At 36.5% G+C, this 20,097-nt stretch overlaps 1 protein-coding gene across 4 annotated transcripts in view; it reads left to right on the top strand.

Annotated features, from left to right (window-relative positions):
- Window positions 1-14,404, top strand: part of PAPOLA (poly(A) polymerase alpha) — a 45,394-nt gene extending 30,990 nt beyond the window's left edge. The window contains exons 16-22 of one of the 4 annotated variants that reach the window (XM_051806442.1): window positions 1,751-1,872; window positions 3,319-3,461; window positions 4,769-4,866; window positions 7,311-7,531; window positions 7,904-7,966; window positions 9,549-9,623; window positions 12,242-14,404. In XM_051806442.1, coding sequence (XP_051662402.1) covers window positions 1,751-1,872; window positions 3,319-3,461; window positions 4,769-4,866; window positions 7,311-7,531; window positions 7,904-7,966; window positions 9,549-9,623; window positions 12,242-12,337 — 818 coding nt within the window. In that variant the 3' untranslated portion in view covers window positions 12,338-14,404. Of the gene's footprint in view, window positions 1-1,750; window positions 1,873-3,318; window positions 3,462-4,765; window positions 4,867-7,310; window positions 7,532-7,900; window positions 7,967-9,548; window positions 9,624-12,241 lie in introns of all 4 variants that reach the window. The other 3 variants (XM_051806441.1, XM_051806439.1, XM_051806438.1) reach the window with 3 other exon arrangements.
- The last annotated feature ends 5,693 nt before the right edge of the window (window positions 14,405-20,097 follow it).

Raw genomic sequence — 20,097 nt, 5'->3', positions numbered from 1 at the left:
CTTGAGAGGTGGAATATTTCTTGTGATTCTAACTGATGAAGATCAAACTATAGATATATCCTAATTTTTGAGAATTTAGGAAAGACATAATACCTTGGCTGCTGCTTTGAAGGAGTAAAAGAATCCAGAAGTTAGTTTCTCAGGTCTTTTATTGTTTTAAACAGACATTTCACTTGTATATTTGTCAGAGATTTTTGATCTGAAAAGACTGAACTTACTTCTATAACTTTGAATGTGATTGCCTTGCACTACATTCCTGAAGTTTGTCTAAATAATATGCAGTTCTCAATGGAGTAACATTCCATCAAAATCATTGTAGACTGTGATGCTCAGTTTTCTCTTCAATTTGTAAATACGCTTCCTGGAGAAACAAACCAGTAAAAAATTTCTGTTTGTGCTCATGGGTTTTTTGGTAATCTGAAATTAATGTAAATCTGTCTTTATAGTTTTTAATCTGTCCTAAAGACTTCTTTGCCCTGTCTTTTGGAATAGACCCCAAGATTTTATTAAAACTAAGAAATCACTTTAAAGAATGAAATGAGGGAATAGCTTGCTTTTTAGTGAGAGCAAGGGGAGGAAGAGAGATGTGAAGAGTGAGCTAGGTTTTCCTTCTATGGAAACTTTGGTAAGACCTAATGTCAGGAACATGAAATGCTTTAGCCATGTCTGGTTTTGCTGAGTGTGCTCCTACCTTAACTGTAACCTATATAATTTTTACAGAGGCTTTATAAGCTGCTTCAATACCAAGAATTAGTGTAGTCTCTTTAATACACAGTATTCATTGAGCTCTTTGTGTGCCTGTCTCTTAACACCTTTATGATTACATCTTCACAGCCTATTCACTGAGATTCCTTATGTTTGTAGAATTAGACAGTGAATAAGGGAGATACCTTTTAAATTTTTGTGTTTAAGATCTACAGAACAATTCTTTATTCATACATCTGCCACAGCTTCTTTCAACATTGTGTAGATAGTCGGTGTGAAAGATCAGGTTTTTCATTTTTACCTGGCTTTACTTGAACCCAGGATCCTGAGTTGCAGTTCCCTTGCTAGCACTTACCATGTTGACTTCACCAGAAGATGATCTGAGGCGAAGAGAAATGGCTTATTGCAGTAGATAAAATCCAAACAGACAAAACCACTATAACAACCATACAAGAGGAAAAAAACACAACAAAACCCAAACCAAACAATGCGAAACAAAGCAACAAACCCCCCCAGCTAAAGAGAAGAAAACCTGAACATAAATCATTCTTGTATAACAGTGCAGTGATATATGAGTAGCCAGAGTGATTTGTAATATATTTGCTGACACTCAGGCATTCAACGCCTGAATTAGAACCTGTTTGTTGCAGGAGCTGCGTTAATAAAATCAACTGTGAAGAAAACAGTTTTATATAAATACTGTAATTCTTATGAGGAAATTTTATTTCTATCTTTAGTCACTTTGAGATGAAATGAACAGTTTGCTTCAGAGCTCTTACTGATAAAAATTATTAACAGTGTAGTTTAGTATGCTTGCAAGATATTTTTCTTGAAAAACAGGTCACCTGTTTCCAAAGTAACATTTGTGTTTGTACTGTCAGTGCTGGCATAGTGGTCAGTTCACTTTCTTCCTCCAGAACAAGAAAACATTTTCCTTGTTCTTGAGGGTAATAAATGCTCTGAAATGCAATTTGTTTCTGCCTGGGCAAGTAAGTGGACTTTGCAAACTGCTTCAATATGCCATAATGTTATTCTAATTGTGTAGTTTATAGGCAAGCAATAAACAGCAAGATGTTTGAGATGGATATGAAGATTGCTGCAAGGCATGTGAAACGTAAGCAACTTCACCAACTGTTACCTAATCACGTGCTTCAGAAAAAGAAAAAGGTAATCTTGGCTAATATTTGAGACCAGTAAAAATACCACTGAGAAATGATTTCTCAGCTTTTTAGACTTACTAATCAGAGAACTAAAATCACATTTTAAAGTCCTAATTTTCTCTGCAATGTGATCTCCTTTGAATGTAGCAGTATTAATACGTGCACTAAATATAACGTTAGATTTCCCAGAACATCAACAACATGGATAGTATCTTCAGGTCTGGCTGAAATACTATATTTTGTTTGCCTTCCTAAACTAAACAGATTTAATACAGTGTAATTAATAAGGGTTTTAATCTCTCTCAGCATTTTAACATGAAGATTACTTAAAGGAAGCATCTGTAACAGTACAATAGAACAACCAGACAAGGGATTCTTGTTATCTCCAGCTCTTTTTTCTTATATTAGATTTTTCTCTCAGGCTCCTTCCTAAATGTAAAATTGCAAATCATCAAATAGAAACAGAGTAGAATGTTGAACTGTTTGCTGCCTTTTTGTCTCTTCAGAGATATGTTGCTGTAACTGATATTGAATCATTAGAGATAATTTCAAGGAAAGTATTCTTCAACCTGCAACTTGGCAGCTTTTGGTATCATATACTCTTTTAATTAAAAGTAAAAGATTAAATTATAATTTTAACATCAGAAAGTTGCCCATTGTCTGGCCGGGATTATTTTCTCCCTCAATGTATAGTTTAGTCAACCTGTGGCCATATATGAGAATGGTAGCAGTGGTGTTTAGTTAAGGTGCTGTGCTGGATATTGTTTACTTTCAGTGGAGCCAGGAAGAAGGGGTTGGAACACTGAATTGAACAATTCAGTCTATTTCAAAATCCCTGCTGCTTTGTATTAGTTTAGTCTGAGGGCACTACGGGTTTGCTGGTTTTTTTGGATAACTAAACCACTGTTACGTATTCTGTGTTAAGTATATCTGAATAATATGCTTTTTCTGTCTATAGCTGTTCTGTATCAAGTGCTATTTTAAAGAATAGGAAGTCTTTATTGACACCAAGCGTAGATCTGTTTCAGAGGACAATGTAAATATTTAGTAATACATCTCTAAGTAGTACTGTGTCAAAGGAGGGCTTTTCTTCTCTGCAGACTAAGTTCAAATCAGTCTCTAAATTCTTTTTATTAACTGTGGTTTTGATGTACATCAGTTACTTTAAAGCTAATGAAAGTCCACAAAAATCAAAGAAACTTGAAATAAAACTGAAAACACAATTACGAAATACAGTAACTGTTTCTGGTTTTGAACATGTTTGGTTCAGACAAATCTGTACCAGAGTTGTGAACATGAAAATGTAAATGCTTGTCGTGACAGGATAGTCAATTACTTACATGTAAAAGGATTTGAAAATTGTCTATTTATATTTGCATTTTGAAATTACCTGAATCTTCATTGAGTTTTAAACCTTTAATTAGACTAATGGAATTTGCCTTCTGGATTGCAGCATTCGACAGAAGGGATCAGGTTGACAGCTCTGAATGACAGCAGTCTTGACTTGTCTATGGACAGTGATAACAGCACGTCTGTGCCTTCACCTACTAGTGCTATGAAGACGAGTCCATTGAACAGTTCCGGAAGTTCTCAGGGGTAATGGAGACTTTCAGTCTTGTTGCTGCTCTCAATTCCTGAATTACTTGTGTTAAAAGCATGGCAAATACTGCATGTGTGAGTACAGTTACCAGGTTGTGACTGTTCCAAACTGGAGATTGTTGACACTCTTATTTCCAATTGGAGCACTAGAGCAGCAGGCTTAAATTTCAGGGATAGTTAGTGTGGCACTGGACTTCAGATGAGGAATTATAAAATGGGGTAAAAATGCTTAGAAGAGCACAATGATCTAAAAACTTGGGTGCTGCAGTAGGAGGCTATGAGAGGTAGTGAGCAGGAAACTGAGGTGATATGGTGAGGAAGTGTTACATGAGTTTTGGATCCAAGTATGAGGCAGTAGAGAAGTTTAGGCTTTCTGTCTTGGAAGTCAGTAGTACTGCTGCTATTACTGATGATATCTATGCAAATTAAATTTAGGAACATAATTTTCCATTGTATTTTCAAAGTGTATTTGTTTTTCTTAACTCTAACTTTCTGTATCAAGTCTTTTCCTACCTAAACTCCAATTTGCCCAAATAAATCACATTTACTCTCTTCTTTCAAGAGTCTCATGTTCTTTTATACAAGAGAACTTATCATTGATCTCCTACAATTCTGCAGTATTACGTGTATACTACAGGACATTGTGTAGGATGAAATACTGAACTTCATTTAACTTAGTACTTTTGCCAGTGCTTATTTAGTTAGTCTTCCCTGGTAAATGGTAAACACTGTGCTATTAAAACAAGTCTGTGATATCTAGGATGTCACACTTGAAGTGGATACTGGCCTGCTGATTTTAGACACACGCTGCTTCCTAATTTCTTAAAAATTAATTAAAGAACCTTTTTTTGGTCATGGGAAGCCCCAGACCTTTGCTTGGGAAGGCCTTGGAATATTTCCAGACTGAAATATTGTTATAATGGTGTGTGTAGATTAAAACCAAACTTTCGAATTTAGTCTTTTCACACTGGTTTTGTTTCATCCTTCAGGAAATAGTTTTTTTCCCTGTACCTTATTTGGGCAGATATTGCCTTAATTTTTACCTTTTTTTAAAATGCAGCTTCTTCCTGGTCTAAAAAGCCATCATTGAAGTGGTTTAAATTAAATATTTGAAATAGCTTCCACTGCTTGAGTTTGGTAGTAGATTGCCAGTGCTCATTCGAATCTTTTTACTGACTTAGTAAGTTCTGCTCTGTAATGTAGGTGAAATATCAGCTACAGTTGCTGACCATACAAGGCAGGCCATGTAGCACCATAGCTTTACTACTGTGTTCAGCATTTCATAATTTTTCTCTTTTTAGCAGAAGCAGTCCTGCGCCAGCTGTAACAGCAGCATCTGTGACCAACACACAGGCTTCTGAAGTCACTGTGCCACAAATAAATTCCAGTGAAAGCTCAGGGGGTAAGTAAAATGGCATAGCATATTGTTCCTATTGATTTTTTAGTAAAGTTTATACGGCAGTTTTTCTTACAGTTTGAGAGTCTTCTAGTCTTAGCATGTGCCGTAACGTTTTTTTCTTGATACACAGAGTTAACTAATTTCTTTAGGACTCAGAAAATCATGCTGGAATATTTTATGCCATTATGTTTACTTCTTTTATTTTTGGGGATTTATATTTGCCATTCACAATAGCAGTAGTTTTCCAATGACCTGTTGGAGGTCTGTAGTTCAGTTGGTTAAATGAGGAAAAACTACTTAGAACTGGAAGAGCAATTTTTATATTTATTTTTAATTCATTTTGTAGTTATACTCGCGATGGATCTGTACTGTCTGTAGTCTGTGCTCCCTGTTCCTGCTCCTTGTGCTTCATGAAATTGATTCTAGGAATGAAAAAGACTCAGATGTAAGCAGAACACATGTTCCTTACTGATGTCTGTTCAGATATGTCCCACTGTGTGTGCTGATTTTATCCTCCATTTTCTGCAAGAAAAAGTACACTTTACTTAAAAAAAAAATAAAAATTTGACTCTTTGATCAAAGAATAAAAGCATCTGGTGAAAATGTTCTCTTAGCAGAGTCAGCTACTCCTTGTTTTTGATGGAGCTTTAGCTGTGTACAAGGAGCAAGTCAAAAATAGATGGAAAAGGGTAGCAACTGGTTAGCCTTTGATGAAATCTCTCATTTCACTCTTGACATGTGGGATGGTGGAGTGTTACTTCTCTCTGGTTTTTGTCATGTCACAGGTGCATCAGTGTGAGTAAATTTGTCCATGAGCACTAAATTCAGCTTAAATGACATGACTGGTTTTTGGATTTGAAAGCATATCAGTTTATCATTCTTGTATTCTGGTTAATGAAAATGTTAATCACCCGATAGTTGTTAATGAAAAATTTCCTCAGTATATTTTTTCTCATCCTGGAGCATCTCCCTATGTGTGCTTATTGGTTTGAGGTAGGCAATTGATGAGATAGAGCTTTGTCATATGGAGCATTTTTCAAAACTGTGTATATAATGTGAGTTCTTTATCTGATGCTCTGTGATGACTTCATATTTGTCATTGTGTATCTAAGCCTGAGAAGCGATAAACTTTGTTTTTGAGTGACAAAGCAAGTATCAAACTGCTCTTGGATTTGATTTAAGGTAGTCTTGGCAATGCACAGTGGCTGAGTACAGAAGCAGTAAAACTTCTTTGGGTACCATGAATAACACAGTTGTATTAGTGCAGAGCTTTGCCTGTGCTAGTATAGCCTACTGTTAAGCAGGGTTAATTAGACTAAGCAGAGTGTCACTGACATGGCTACTCTGGGTTTGCTACAGGAATTCTCCCTCAGAATCATAGGCTGTTAAGGGGTTGGAATGGACCTTAAAGATCATCTAGTCCCAACCCCTCCTGTCATAGGGACACCTCCCACTAGACCAGTTTGCTCATGGTCTTACCCAGACTGGCTTTGAACACTGCCAGGATTGGGGCATCCCTGGGCAACCTGTTTCAGTGTCTCACCACCCTTACAGTAAAAAATTTCTTTCTAATATTTAGCCTAATATCCCCCTTTCATTTTGTACCCATTACTCCTTGTCCTGTCACTACAGTTCCTGATGAAGAGCCCCTCTCCGGCTTCCCAGTAGTCCCCCTTCAGATACTGGAAGGTTGCTATGAGTTCTTCAGGCTGAACAGCCCCAACTTTCTCAGCCTGTTGTTGTAGGGGAGGTGCTCCAGTCTTCTTATCGATTTCGTTGCCCTATTCTGGACTTGCTCCAACAGTTCCATGTCCTTATGTTGGGGACACCAGAACTGTACACAGTCCTCCTGGTGGGGTCTCACAAGAGCAGAGTAGAGGGGGAGTATCATCTCCCTTGACGTGCTGGCCACATTCCTTTTGATGCAGCCCAGGATTCTGTTGGCATTCTGGGCTGTGAGCATACACTGCTGCCTCACTGAATTTTTCACCGACCATCCCCCCCAAGTGTTTCTCCTCAAGGCTGTTCTCAATCACTTCTCCAGCCAACCTGTAGGTGTATCTGGGATTGCCATGACCCAGGTGTGGGACCTTGCACTTCACTTTATTCAGCTTCATGAGGTTTCCATTACCCCACCTCTCAAGCCTGTCCAGGTCCCTCTGGATGGAATCCCTTCCCTCTGGTTGTGTTGGTTGCACCACACAGCTTGGTGTTGTCAGCAGACTTGCTGAGGGTGCACTCAAGCTCGAGAATGAGCTTGAAACTAAAGTGTGCTGTGTATGCATACCTGCTGTTCCAAACTTGATGCTTATACCATTAAGTCTACCATTTCCTTGGTGCCTGCTTGATACCAGTGGTTTTGAATAGAGACCAGAAATATCAATAATTGAACTGAAATGATTGTGCCAACTCATCTTGTTGAAGATCTTTAAATTATTTATCCATAGGTACTTCAAATGAAAGCATTCCTCAAACTGCCACACAACCAGCCATTTCTCCACCACCAAAGCCTACCATCTCTAGAATTGTTCCCTCAGCGTATCTATTAAATCCATCACCAAGAACTTCAGGAAATGTTGCAACAAAAATGCCTAGCCCTGTCACAGCAGTGAAAAGGACATCTTCTCCCCATAAAGAAGAGTCTCCTAAGAAAATTAAAATTGAAGAGGTATTTGAGATTTTGACATCATACCACAGCAATGTTCAAAATTTTGAATATTCATTTCACCCACAGAGTGCTGATTCTCATATTTCAGATTTCAGATATTCCTACTCTGATTGCATTGCTGCTTGATATTTTTTACTTGCTAAGGTGTTAGTACTTTTATGTTGATATTCATCATATGACACATGTACTACATTAGCACAAATGCTTAGGTGCTAAATTCTTGTCTTAAAAGCAATTATTTTGGTAAGACTATAACATGCTAAGTCTTACAACTAATTCTGTCCTCAAAAACACTTTATGACCTTATTGTCTTGTTGATTTTTTTAAAAAAAATTCTTTGTTTTGTAATAGTTTGTGTTTGCATTTCAGCAGGATGAAATAAGTGAAGATACTAGCTGTATAGATTTGAATGAACATGAAAAAATGGAAGCTAAGGTATCTATGACTAGACCATATAATTTTGTGTATATTAATTGGGACTCTTTCTTGTGAAAACTACTGTGTTTCCCTCTAGGAATGACTAAGGGTGTGTGGAGATATAGACTCTCCAGTAAAGATATCAAAACGGATGTTATTTCCTTAACGTTTGTCAGTATTGATGAATTGCAGTCCATTACCTGCTGCCAGGCTAGGTTGACCCTGAGTCCATAGTCACATGGAATTGTGATTTCTTTGCTGGTCATTCATATGGTATTAGGCAAGGTGAAAAAATTGGTGATGATATTTATATATCAATTTGTTAAATCAGGTAAAGGATTTGTCAATATGCTGTGTTTTGCCTAATGTATGATAGTTAAAGAACAGTTACCCTACGTAACTGAGAATCCCAAAGCCGGGTGCTGCCTTGTTCACTTTTTAGACTAAAAAATATTTCAAGTGATGGTAAATCTTTTCTGGCAGTGAAATTATTTTATGAAGTTACAGCATACCTTTGGGGGATTTCAGAGATTCAGTGTGCCCCTCCAGTATCTTGTAATTTAGCAGACAATTTTTCTGCTTAGTGGTGAACAGAAAGGGTGGCAGTCTCTCTTTAGCCTTATGATAGCAGCTCTCCACTTGGACATATACGTTTTTTATATGCATGTTTTGTTATCTTCGGAAAACTCTGAAAAATATGCTCAAACTCATGTTAAAGTGCTTTGGTTTATAGCTTCAACTCCCTTAAATGAGGAATTGTATCTTGTTTTGTAGTCACCTTGAAATCTCTTTGAACTTAAGACAGGTGAGGGCAAAAATACATGTAAGCACTTAATCCTTGCTTCGAAAATAGATCCTCTGGATACAGGTCAATGTAAAAGACATAGGTAATCCTATTAGCTTTTACTGGCAGTCTCTTCTAAATCTTTTGTCCTTCATATACATGGAAGGAAATGGAAGAATGAAATTTTTTAATTAGCATAAACATAGGGGTTTTTTCCATTGAAATGCAGACTTTTTTTAGGGTATGGTTACTAAATGGTACAATTTTAACTAACAGACTGTTTTTATTAAAATGAGAATGTGCCATTGTCCTGCTTTAGCCCTGTAGTGTCACTGTTGCACCTGAAAAACAGGCTCTGCTACTCATCTATTAATTCAGAAAGCTGATTGAACCCATTAAAGCATCAGGAAAACTTTTATGGCAGAGTGGCAAAAGTAGTGGAAAAGCAGTCGAATTTTCAACAAATTCTGAAGCTTTTCCCGTGATCTTCCTTGGTAATACACTTTTTGTCTTAATGGAGTTGAATTATTAATGTTTTCCTATAGGATTCTGTATAAAAGATGTTAAGTGGTTAAAGTGACAACTGAGAAGTGATGTAGCTTATGTTGATGTCAAATTCCTAATCAGGGAAACAGTTTCTAATGGGGTGATTCCTACATTATAAAAGGAAGAGTATCAATGCAGCAAGCACCAATGCTTGCCTTTTCCTTTTGCTATATATGCACAATATAAAGCATTCTGGTTAGTGGAGATCTATATAAGTAGCTTTTATAATGGGAAGTGGTGTAACTTTGGTGATACTTTTAATTTTTTCAGGAGCAACCTGAGACAGAAGTGAATGTTAATTCTCAAGCAGAAACTCTTCAGACAACTTCTCTGCAAGCTCCTCAGGTACTGTTTTTAAAAGCAATACCTCCATGTGTGTTTGCACCGATCTGTGGTGAAAGCATTGAAATGAGTCCAGATGCTAAAAATAAATGTAAAATTTTAAATATAAATCCATTGTATGGAAAACTACTTGTTACTGTCACAATTTTTGTGTTTTAGATAGTCATTGATCTTATTGAATGTGCATTGTAGCTAAACATGTATGGCTTACCATACAAACTGACTGAAGCTGGATTCGCTCTTCTGAATTGTGCCTTCAAAGTAAGGGGCTCAGTTTATTCCTTTGTGCTTTGCACATCACAGAATAATCCTTTCTAACAAAGAAACAAATGCTTTAAATAGCAGCTGCTCAAAGATATCGAGGTAGAGGTTGAGAATATCTGAAATGTGACTTCAGATTCTGATATTTGGTATGAGAGAGAAGTTGTGATCTTGTCATTCCTTAGCTAGCTGTGTTGCTTCACTGCAGGTGTTAAAAGTGTAAGGTCCATTGGATAAATAGACACTGAGGATTCTGTGCCATTCACTTAAATTTTTGTCTCTGTTGGTTTTTTTGTAACAACTTTCAGAGAGCACATCTCTGTCTTACTAGCATTTTTAAGCTTCTCTTAGTGCTCTACTGATTAAAATTTCACTATCATAAAGCATTTTATGCACACTTGAATCATTAAATGATGTGTAGTAAATATATTGATTGAAAATGGAGATCTATTGCAATAGTATTTAATAGTATTTCTTATTGGATGTTTTGAACTATATGAACAGTACTGAATATAAAGATAACAAGATAGGGAAAAACTGTAGATGCTACATGGCTCTCTGAACTGCTTCAGGGAAGTTTTTAGATCATTTAGTAAGTACACCAAGTTTATTTCACCTGTTGTTGAGGGGTGATTGTATAAAGCTTGTGTAGTTGTAGCAAAAGTAATCTGGAAACTACAAAAGAATGGTGAGCCTCTTGTGTTGTTTTTCAGTGTTCTCGTTGGCTTTGTTTAAAACAATGCCCATGTTGCAGAAAATAGTAACATATCAAACCACAGATCAGGACTGACCAGAGTGGGTTACTGGGGGCAGGGACAAGGCAGGAGGTCAGAGCTATTTTGCCCTGGGTCCTTGTTGCATTGTGCTTTGCTACTGATCAGCCAGTGTTAACTCAGTTGATTTTTTTTGTTTGTTTGTTTTTTAATAAAGCAACATTTTAGAACAGTCATTTTAATGCAGCTTTCCCCATGTATAAAATTTTTCTTATATTAATTTTGACTGTTTATAACATAAGAAAACATTTGATGTGAAGTAATACATAATAACTGGGTTATTGGGATGGCAAATACTGTGCCACAGTGGAAGAGAAAATACTTTAGAAGGTAATAAAACCCCCATCCCAACATGAGAAGCATGTAAGGCAAGTAAGAAATTAATGAATCACACTCAATCTTGAGAGAGTTTCTTTTCTGTGTTTTCCTTTAGTTGGCTTTAGATACAATTTTGCTTAATGGTATTTAAGTCTTAAGTGAGAAAAAAGTGTTCAGACTATTGTCAAGGTGGAATTCTTAACTCATTCAAACAGCGTGTTTTGTAAAGTTTGTCATACCTCTTTTCTCATAAATGTGTAAACCAATATGAAAAACTGGAAATTTGACTGTAAAGAGATTTTCAACAGTCAGGACTGTGAATGTATTGTTGCCCGTAAACAAAGACACAAACCAACAAAGTGCCGGTTTATGGGTGCTTTATTCGGGGCCCCGGGAACCTGCGGGCTAACGCCCCAAGACAGGGTTCCAACGACCCTCGTTCTCAGTTCAGCTTTTATACATAAACAAGTTTACATGTATTCTCACGGCTAAAACAATTACAGTTTCTATAGCAAACCAGGTGCAGTAGTTTATAACAATTAACAATCATCTACTCTAATCATAAATCTGCTTAAGTTGTCTTACCCCCCTAGAAACTGTTTAACAGACCCTTACCACATCTAAGGTACAAATCGTTACGTACATGCTTGACTAAATCTTTTGATTATTGTTTCTACTTCTTCAGTACATTCTATTCCCACGAACAAGGCTGCTGCTTAACTCACTACTGTAAAGTGTTGCTTTCTAGGCCTACCCTCTTACTTAAGCCTTAGCCATTCTACTACTAAATTTAAACTGCTTTGCAACAGTATGAAAACACATACTTTGCTTTGGGGACAGCTTTTCATCGCTCATCTGTAAGGGGCAGAGACTTAACACTGAATTGTTAAAAGGATTTTTAAATACTAAACATGTAGATCAGATAGTAGATGTCACTGATCAAGCAACCTTTTTATGTGGATATTATGTTTTACTATAATACAGGTTATTAGTAGGCTCAGCTTGATCTGCAGCACTTGCTAATTTCTTGCAGTTGTTGAAAAGGGTAGTGCACACAAAGACTCTTGTACAAATTTTCTTTAGTAAAGACTATGTAGGCAAAGGAAATATCTGCTTCTATATTTGGTTTGTAATTATCCTTGTCTTCGTATATTCCTAAAAAGTCTTCTAAAGATCTTGGTTTTGAAAGTTAATGCCAATTACTACAAAATTTTTCTTTTTGATATTTACAAAGTTAAAATACAACTAAACTTCTTCTTTTCTTTTCAGAAAACACCCAGTACAGACCTTTCAGATATCCCTGCTCTCCCTGCAAATCCTATTCCTGTTATCAAGAATTCAATAAAATTGAGATTGAACCGGTAAAAACAACCTCAGGGGTCCATAAACAGTATCTGCCAACTCAACCTGTTGTCTTCTAATGGTAGAAAAAAAGGAGAATGGAGGGTGCAAGACTAGAACATAATCGCAAGTGGATTTAGGTATATTTTGTGCACTTCCCTTTCTGGACTAAAATTGCCGCTTGATTGGAAGTCCAGGTTAGTATGTGAAGCCAGGAGTACAATTAATGTGTTAGCAACAGTTGCATTAAATATTTCGAAGGATTACTGCCTTTAAAAACATGAACACTATTTGTAGCCATATTTGACATTCTGATTGAATTTGTTTGAATTGTTTCAAAATTGAGATTAAACTGGCATAAGAATCCCTTAATGCACTTTTATGTACTTTTTTTATTGGAGTATGACTAATTTTAGATCTTTAGCTGATACACTTTCATTTTATTGAAGAATCTCTTCAATAGTAGTAATTTGCAAATTGGATGACATTCTGTGATGCATTGAAAACAAAGTGTATAGTATATTTACTTCAACTGCCATCAAGCAGCAGTAAGTCTTTAAAATGTAATGTCAAATCTTGGGGTTATAACTTGAGGAGGTAATTGGGAAGTTTTGGTATTGGTGGGACATGATTAAGATGTGGTCTACTTTTATTTATAGGATTATTTTAAGGTGCATACAGATCAGCAATCAAACAGTAAATAAACTTTCTTTTGAGCTAATTGAACTCCTTATTCCCTTTTTTGATCCCTTTATTTCTTGGGAAAAGCTTTTGCATTTTATGTTCTTTTTTTGTTTTTTTTTTTAATTATTTTTTCAGCTTGTATGCACCATATAGGGGAACAGTTATTTATACAAAATAAAAACAAGCCATGTACTCATTTGGGTTCCCCCCTGCCTCTTACCTAGTCATAATACTTTGTGGCCTCTAGGCACAAATTCAAAATTTGTCCCGTGACTAAAGTGTTTAGATCAGTATTGTGTGCCTGTAAAATACAACACCTGTCTTGATGGCCTTTGAATCACTAAATATAAGATGATTTTTGTACACTCCATAAGGGTCCTATATGCATTAAAAAGCTTCAAATTTTAAATAAACGCAAAAAGACTTTTCCCTAAGAATTTTAATCTTTTTATTTTTAGATGGCTCATCAGAAATAGTTTTACATACTGAACAACACCGAATTTTTAAAAATCATATTTCTAGTAAACACTTGACATCTAGTAAGCTCTCTTACTCCTATTTTTTGTTCTTGTAGTCCTATCAAAAAAGTAACAGCCTTTTTCTTTTGAAAAAACTGAAACTCTCATGGCAAAGAACAGCAGTATTTGAGGAACATGAGGGATACCAACAGTAATACCAGATGTAGATAACAAACTTCATGTTACTATTACTTAAGTCTGAAGTATGTGGGATGTCAAATCATACTTCCCATACTTTGATTAGCATGTTTTACGAGCTCCCTTCTCCCATTGTGCTCCATCCTATTACATGTGCATCTTTCATGTTAGAGTTAAATTACTTACACTCTTCCCCTTATCCTTCTAAATTAATTCTCCAAAGTCAGAGTGTAGCTTATCTTTTACTTAGGCTGTGCAGTAACTGAAGGGGTTTTTTTTTTGCCATTTGTCTAAGATGTCTAGTATACAATATTTCTCTTTTCCTTGCCCTGTGCAGCCTGCTGTCGTCCACCCCCCAAAGAAGGTTATATCTTAACAGTTGAAGTGTACAAGCTGTCTGTGTATTTTGTGTAGCTATGGAGTTTAGATTGAAATTGCCAGGCACAAATTTAGTCTTGTCATTTTGTTTACACATCGGAAAAATCTTTTTCATTTTATTAAACGTTTCATGTAACTGCACCCAAGTTTTGCCAAGCTGGAAACTTGGAATCTTTCTGTATAGTGACTTTTTAATTCTAGTTTTCATAACCTGGAGATCAGACTGTTGCTTTCGCATGATGTACGTAGTGTCTCATGACTGGAGTTTGCTTTGTTTTATAGTATCTGTACTCCTTGTATTTTTCAAGAGCTATTTTGTAAACAGATGATGTATTTCTCCATTGAAAACACAATAAAAAACAGCACAATCCCATGGTTGTCTGATTTTTTCTGAAGGTACTAAATTGATTTTCCTTTCTTAATTCATACTCGGCTCTTAAATTTTCTGCTAAGTGAAAATATAGTACGGCCTAAAAGAAATACTACATGATGCTTATTTAGAGAAGATTAATTTATGTTTGCTATGGGAAGTGGAAGTAACACTCAGAAGGATTTTGAGTTGTAGTCTGTTAAAGGGAAAGGTTGTGGATTGTGCAGTGGCTTGGTGGGGACAGAGTTTATTCTCAAAAACACCGTAAGCATTTTAAGGGCATCCACTCCTTCTCCCCTGATTAGGAATCTATCTTAAATTCTTCAAAGCTGACAAAACTAAAAGAAACATGTGCCTAGACAATTTAAGGCTACACTATTTTCTTGGGAAGTCTGAACTTCATTTTTTTAAAAACATTGGCTGGAAGAGTTTTGGCACCACACACTTGCTTTTCTTACAAGTGCTTATTCCTTATGTCAGCAGGTGGCACTGTTTCTCTTCTTGTCGAATAGTTTGAGTGTGCCCTGAAATAAAAGTAAAAATTACAAGTAGCTGTGCACCACTTGATTGATCTTTGTATCAGCATGAGCCCAATCCTCCAAATGCTTGATGTGAGTTAACTTTAACAAGTAGTCTCCTTTTGACTAAAATTTCTTTAACTGCTAAAACCACTGGTGATTATGGTCTTCATATTATAATTGCCCTGCCTAAAACAATAAACCTTTGTGTTGTATATATTTTTCACAGCATGCAATTGCTTGCCTTGTTTAGAACAGATTAATCATCTTTATATCTTGCCCACCACACCTCCCTTTCATCATGGCTGATGATGTTATTTATGGCTTATCTTTTATTTTCTCTGACCAGTAAAAATCTGCTAGCAGATATACAAATTTCTGTTTAGTGTTTCTCAATCTACTGCCAATAAGTCTCAATAGCTTGTTTTTCTGAGTTACCCATCATCAGCCTCCAGAAGTAAGTTCACAGACTCATAAGAATTCACAAACAAAAAGCTGAAAATTACTGTTGTAGCCAAAATAATTAACATTAATAAGCCATGGTTTAACAGATGGCTTCAGACATACTGATTTGGATCAGACATTTGAGCTGATGATTTCTAGCTGAAGTTGTGCTTCCTTGATGTAGGTAGTATGTGTGCATGCCACTTTTTAATGCACCAAGAAGTGCATTTCTTGTGGGTTTTGGTGGTTTTTTTTTTTTGGTTTGGTTTTTGTTTGTTTGTTTTAAACTGCAAAATCTTTAAACTTGAAGCTATAAGTGTATGGTAACTGCGTAGTAATTAATATCAATTGATAGTAAATGTGCCTTAATGGGAGAATGAATTTTATCAACAGAAAGTTAAAACAGTTCTTCAGCCTCTAGAATAACCAAAAATAATTCAGCAAGAGCACAGTAGATATTGCTGAACCAGAACCTATACTTAAATGCATGAAAAACTACTGTGGTAGTTACTGAGGAAGCAGAATATCACAGAATATGCTGAGTTGGAACGGACCAACAAGGATCATCGAGTCCAACCCTTAGCCCTGCACAGGACCATTCCCAAGAGTCACACCATGTGCCCGAGAGTATTGTCCCAATGCTTCTTGAACTCTGTCAGGCTTGGTACTGTGACCACTTCCCTGGGGAGCCTGGTCCAGTGCCCAGCCACTCTCTATGTGAAGAACCTTCTTCTAATATCTAACCTAAACCTCCCCTGACACAACTTCAGGCCGTTCACTTGGGTCCTGTCACTGGTCACCACAGAGAAAATATCAGTGTCTGCCCTTCTTCTTTCCCTCAAGAGGAAGTTGTGGACTGAGGTCTCCCCTCAATCCCCTCCAGGCTGAACAGAATATGTTTATCCTCTCGTAATAGATATTTGGAAGTTGTGTGCATTTCTACAAAAGATATTTTGCATGTTGAAGTGATGCTGGCATCATTTATGTAACTTTATGAACACACTAGTCAAGTACCTTTGCTGTGATTAATCTCTCTGCCATCACTGTGGCTGAACAATACTTACCATATATTATAGCTGAATACTTTGTAGGTTCACTTTGTTTACAGATCCAATATTCGTATTGGAAAAATGTCAGTAATAAACTGGTTTTAGTTTAATAATCTTAGTAGAAGTAAGTATCTCTTCAATAGAAACAAACCCTCTTGGGTTTGTTGGTAGAGGCAGGTGCAGTTTGATATGTCTACAAAGTTCAAACTAATGATTTGAAATACCTACAAACATAAAACATTTGTTAATATTGTCACTGAAAGAATGCAAACTTTGATATGAAACTTCAGAGGGCATGTTTTATTATGATAAATACAGTGAACCACTGCTGGATATTCCATCTGCTTTTTTTGATATTTAAACTCTAATGGTTTTTTAATAAAGTTTAGGTATATTTGTATTGTTCTAAATAAATTCTGGAATGCTCTTTTTAGGTAACTATTTTTTCTGCCTCCCATACTTAATGAATTAAGCAGATCACAGTTCCTATTCAGCAAGTCTGGATTTCTTAATAACCTCAGTATTCTTATGTTCTCTCTATTCTAATGCCATGTTTCAAATAAACTAAGAATGACAATGTCCTACACACTTTATTAAGTTTTTGCCTCATAAACTCTACTAAATTCAGAAAAAGTCAAATTTAACAGTGTACTGATGGTTGGGAAAAAATGTTTGATGGTGTACGTAGATTTTTTAAGCTTGGGTTTTGCAGTAAATTACTTCCTCAAAGTAAGAACCAAAATCCAGGAAAGTAATAGGAAAGGATAAAGAGGAAAATTACTTTTGATGTAAGGTGATAAAAACCCCAGCTTATTGGGTAAGGAAAGCTGCATGCATTTATTTAACTTAAGAAACTAGCCAATGCATTTAAACTGCCCCATAATAACTGTGGCCCACACAGATACTGGACAGCTTACAAGTGCAAGTGTCTTTTTGTCTGCCTTATTTGTGATCGAGCACACCCATTTCAAGTTTGCGATTTTAGAAGTAAATTTCCTGAATAAGGTTACTTAAAGAAAGTTTTACATGCTTCAAGTCTACACGTCTTACGAAACTTTTCACTTCATTAAAGATTGTTTCTGTGGCGTTTGCTTCAGTTAGGGTAGTGTGCTGACCTAAAGCAGATAAAATTGTTAAAGTTGAATGGAATGTTAGGTCAAGTACCCTTCATTGATCGGGCACTTCAAATGGCATGAAGATAAAACTGGAGGCAAGCTGGGCAATCCTTGACATTTGAGAAACAGCTTCCCCCCTCCCTCTCCCCAAAGAGAAATTTGATTCTGAGCAAACATAATAAACACAATACTTCTTAAAACAGTGTGTAAGTTTTGTGCTGCAGCTTCCACTTCAGCGTTACGCAGACCTTGCCCTGCGCGGTGTCTGGTGCCGTGCGCCTTCCAGAAATCTGGCATGCGCACTGTCCTTGTTTGCGCTCTCAGTCTGCAGCGGAGCTGTTAATAAAGAGATTGATGATAAAGTTGTCGAAAAGAGACAGTTGGACAGGACTGCTCGCCATGAGTGACAGAGGGCACGCTCTGCCTTCACAGCCAAGAACGCTGCCCCCAGCAGAGCGCCGGCCATGCCTGGACACTGTGCCAAGCCTGCTCAGTGCCTGGGAAGAGGAGTCTGCAGCTTGTACGGAGGATTTCAATTAGATTTTTAGCTTGTGCTCTTAAAGGGAGATTTCTCTTATTTAGGATTGGCACACAATTTTTTCAAAACTTTATGGCCTCTTGAAAATAAACACAGTTTCAACAGTGATATAAAGGCTAGTGTAGATAAGTTCTGAAATTTTTGAGAGTGATCTCCTAGGCCTTTGAAAATATTTCATTGTGGTCTGGTTAAATGAAGTGAAATAGAGGTTCTTTAAAATTAACATTTTTTGCTTTTATGGGGAATAAATGCATTATTTGTGTACTCAGTCTAGATATTAGCTTCTGTAGGAATCTCCCTGACAAGGTGTCATAAACTTGATTCAACTCAGTCATGTGGTTGGAATAAGAGAAGCCCAGGATGATAGATGGAAGCATTCATCGTCACAGCCACAGTTTGTCATCTATAAGTTTTATCCATCACAATGTAAAAAACAGTAAGACTGAGAAAACACTTGATAGTTTAGGCCATCTGCTCACACAGTATATTAGAGTTATTAGTGATTATTCCTACTGTTTCTTACTGTCATCCAGAACAGTGTGTGGATTTTCTATTCACCAGTGATCACTGTGACCACTAAATGCAATAACATAAGAGTAACTCATCTGGGAGTACTCTTTTTTTTCCTTGCAGCATCTAGTCCTTGTTGGTAGTGAGATAAAAAGATCCACACGACCTGAATCAAGAACAATGCCTTAAAAAGCAGTTTCAATAGCCCACTCTTCAATGGTCTGCCTTTGAATGTATTTATGGGAGGAAGATCAGTCCTTTTGGTTTGATCGCATTTTAAGTGGCAGTCGATTGTTTCCTATGGACAAATTGTACAAATACAGGATTATTGCCCACTGGCCATAATTTCATAATTTTTTTTAGTAATTTACTAGTGAATTAATAAATTCATTCTTTATGTGTTCTTCTTCGTTCTTAAACAACAAAACACTAACAGCTATTTCTGTTCAATGAGCCTTTGAACTCAATAGGGATGAAATCTTTTTTTATAGTAGTTGCTGTGAGTAAAAAGAAGTGTTGAATTGATGTAGTAATATTTCTGGTAGTTGATATAGGCACAAGAAATTCCCAATTTTTAAATTTTGCATCTTGGCTTAGGCTATTTAAAAAAACCCCAAATAACAAAACTTTGAAGTTTGCTTCATGAAAATGCATGTTTAATTCTGAAGAATCTCAAGTCCATCAATTAACTGACTGTGATTATAATAACCTAAGAAGATTTTTTTTTTTTTTTTTTTTAGTGTGGGAATATAAACTAACTCACTCTTGCATTTAGGCATGTTCTGAAGATGTAGGAATTGGTTGATAGTTTGAGTAGTGTTTCTCTGAATAGGACCTGTCTAGCCAGAAGCACACCAGATGTTCTGTCCTTCAGATAAAGTAAAAATGCAAGTTTGATCTTGTAGTTAGAAGTAGGAGGAGTTATTTCAAAATAGCCAGGAGAGCTCTAGATAAAAGAAAAGCACATTAGTTTTACAGAGCAGCAGAAGGCAGTGCTTTGCTACACCACTGTGCACAGCATTGCACAGCAAAGCTACCTTGGTTTATATAGAAATTCGTCTAAGCAAACAGTGGAAGTTCAAGTTCACCACATTTTGAGGGTCAGCCTGTGCAACACTGCAGCACAAAAACTGGGTAACACGGGGACTTCTCTGTCATTTTGGCAACTAGTTGCAGGCTGGCTGACTTAATCCAGAAACAAGTGCCTATACTCCTATACTAGCAAATAGGATGTGTCCTATGGTGATCCCATTTTCCCTCAGATCTTCTCAACACCTTCCAATTTTTTGTTGCTTGCTTCCAGCACTCTTCTAAGTAGTCCCAGTATTTTGAAGTAACTCCTCCTACTGTTTTTTTCTACCTGAAGGACTGAACTGAGGCTGCAAGATATAAACCTAGTCGGGAATTATGTGAATATGTGCTATGCTGAACGATTGCCAGTAATGCTTTGCTTGCTATTCACATCCTTTACCTCTTGTTATCTGACCCTGTCTCTGTCAGAGGTCCCTCAAAGTATCTAAAG

This window comes from Manacus candei, unplaced genomic scaffold (assembly GCF_025592945.1).
Source record: "Manacus candei isolate 608988 ecotype Guabito, Panama unplaced genomic scaffold, ASM2559294v1 h1tg000067l, whole genome shotgun sequence".
Lineage (NCBI taxonomy): Eukaryota > Metazoa > Chordata > Aves > Passeriformes > Pipridae > Manacus > Manacus candei.
This window is presented reverse-complemented; position numbering and strand designations above follow the sequence as displayed.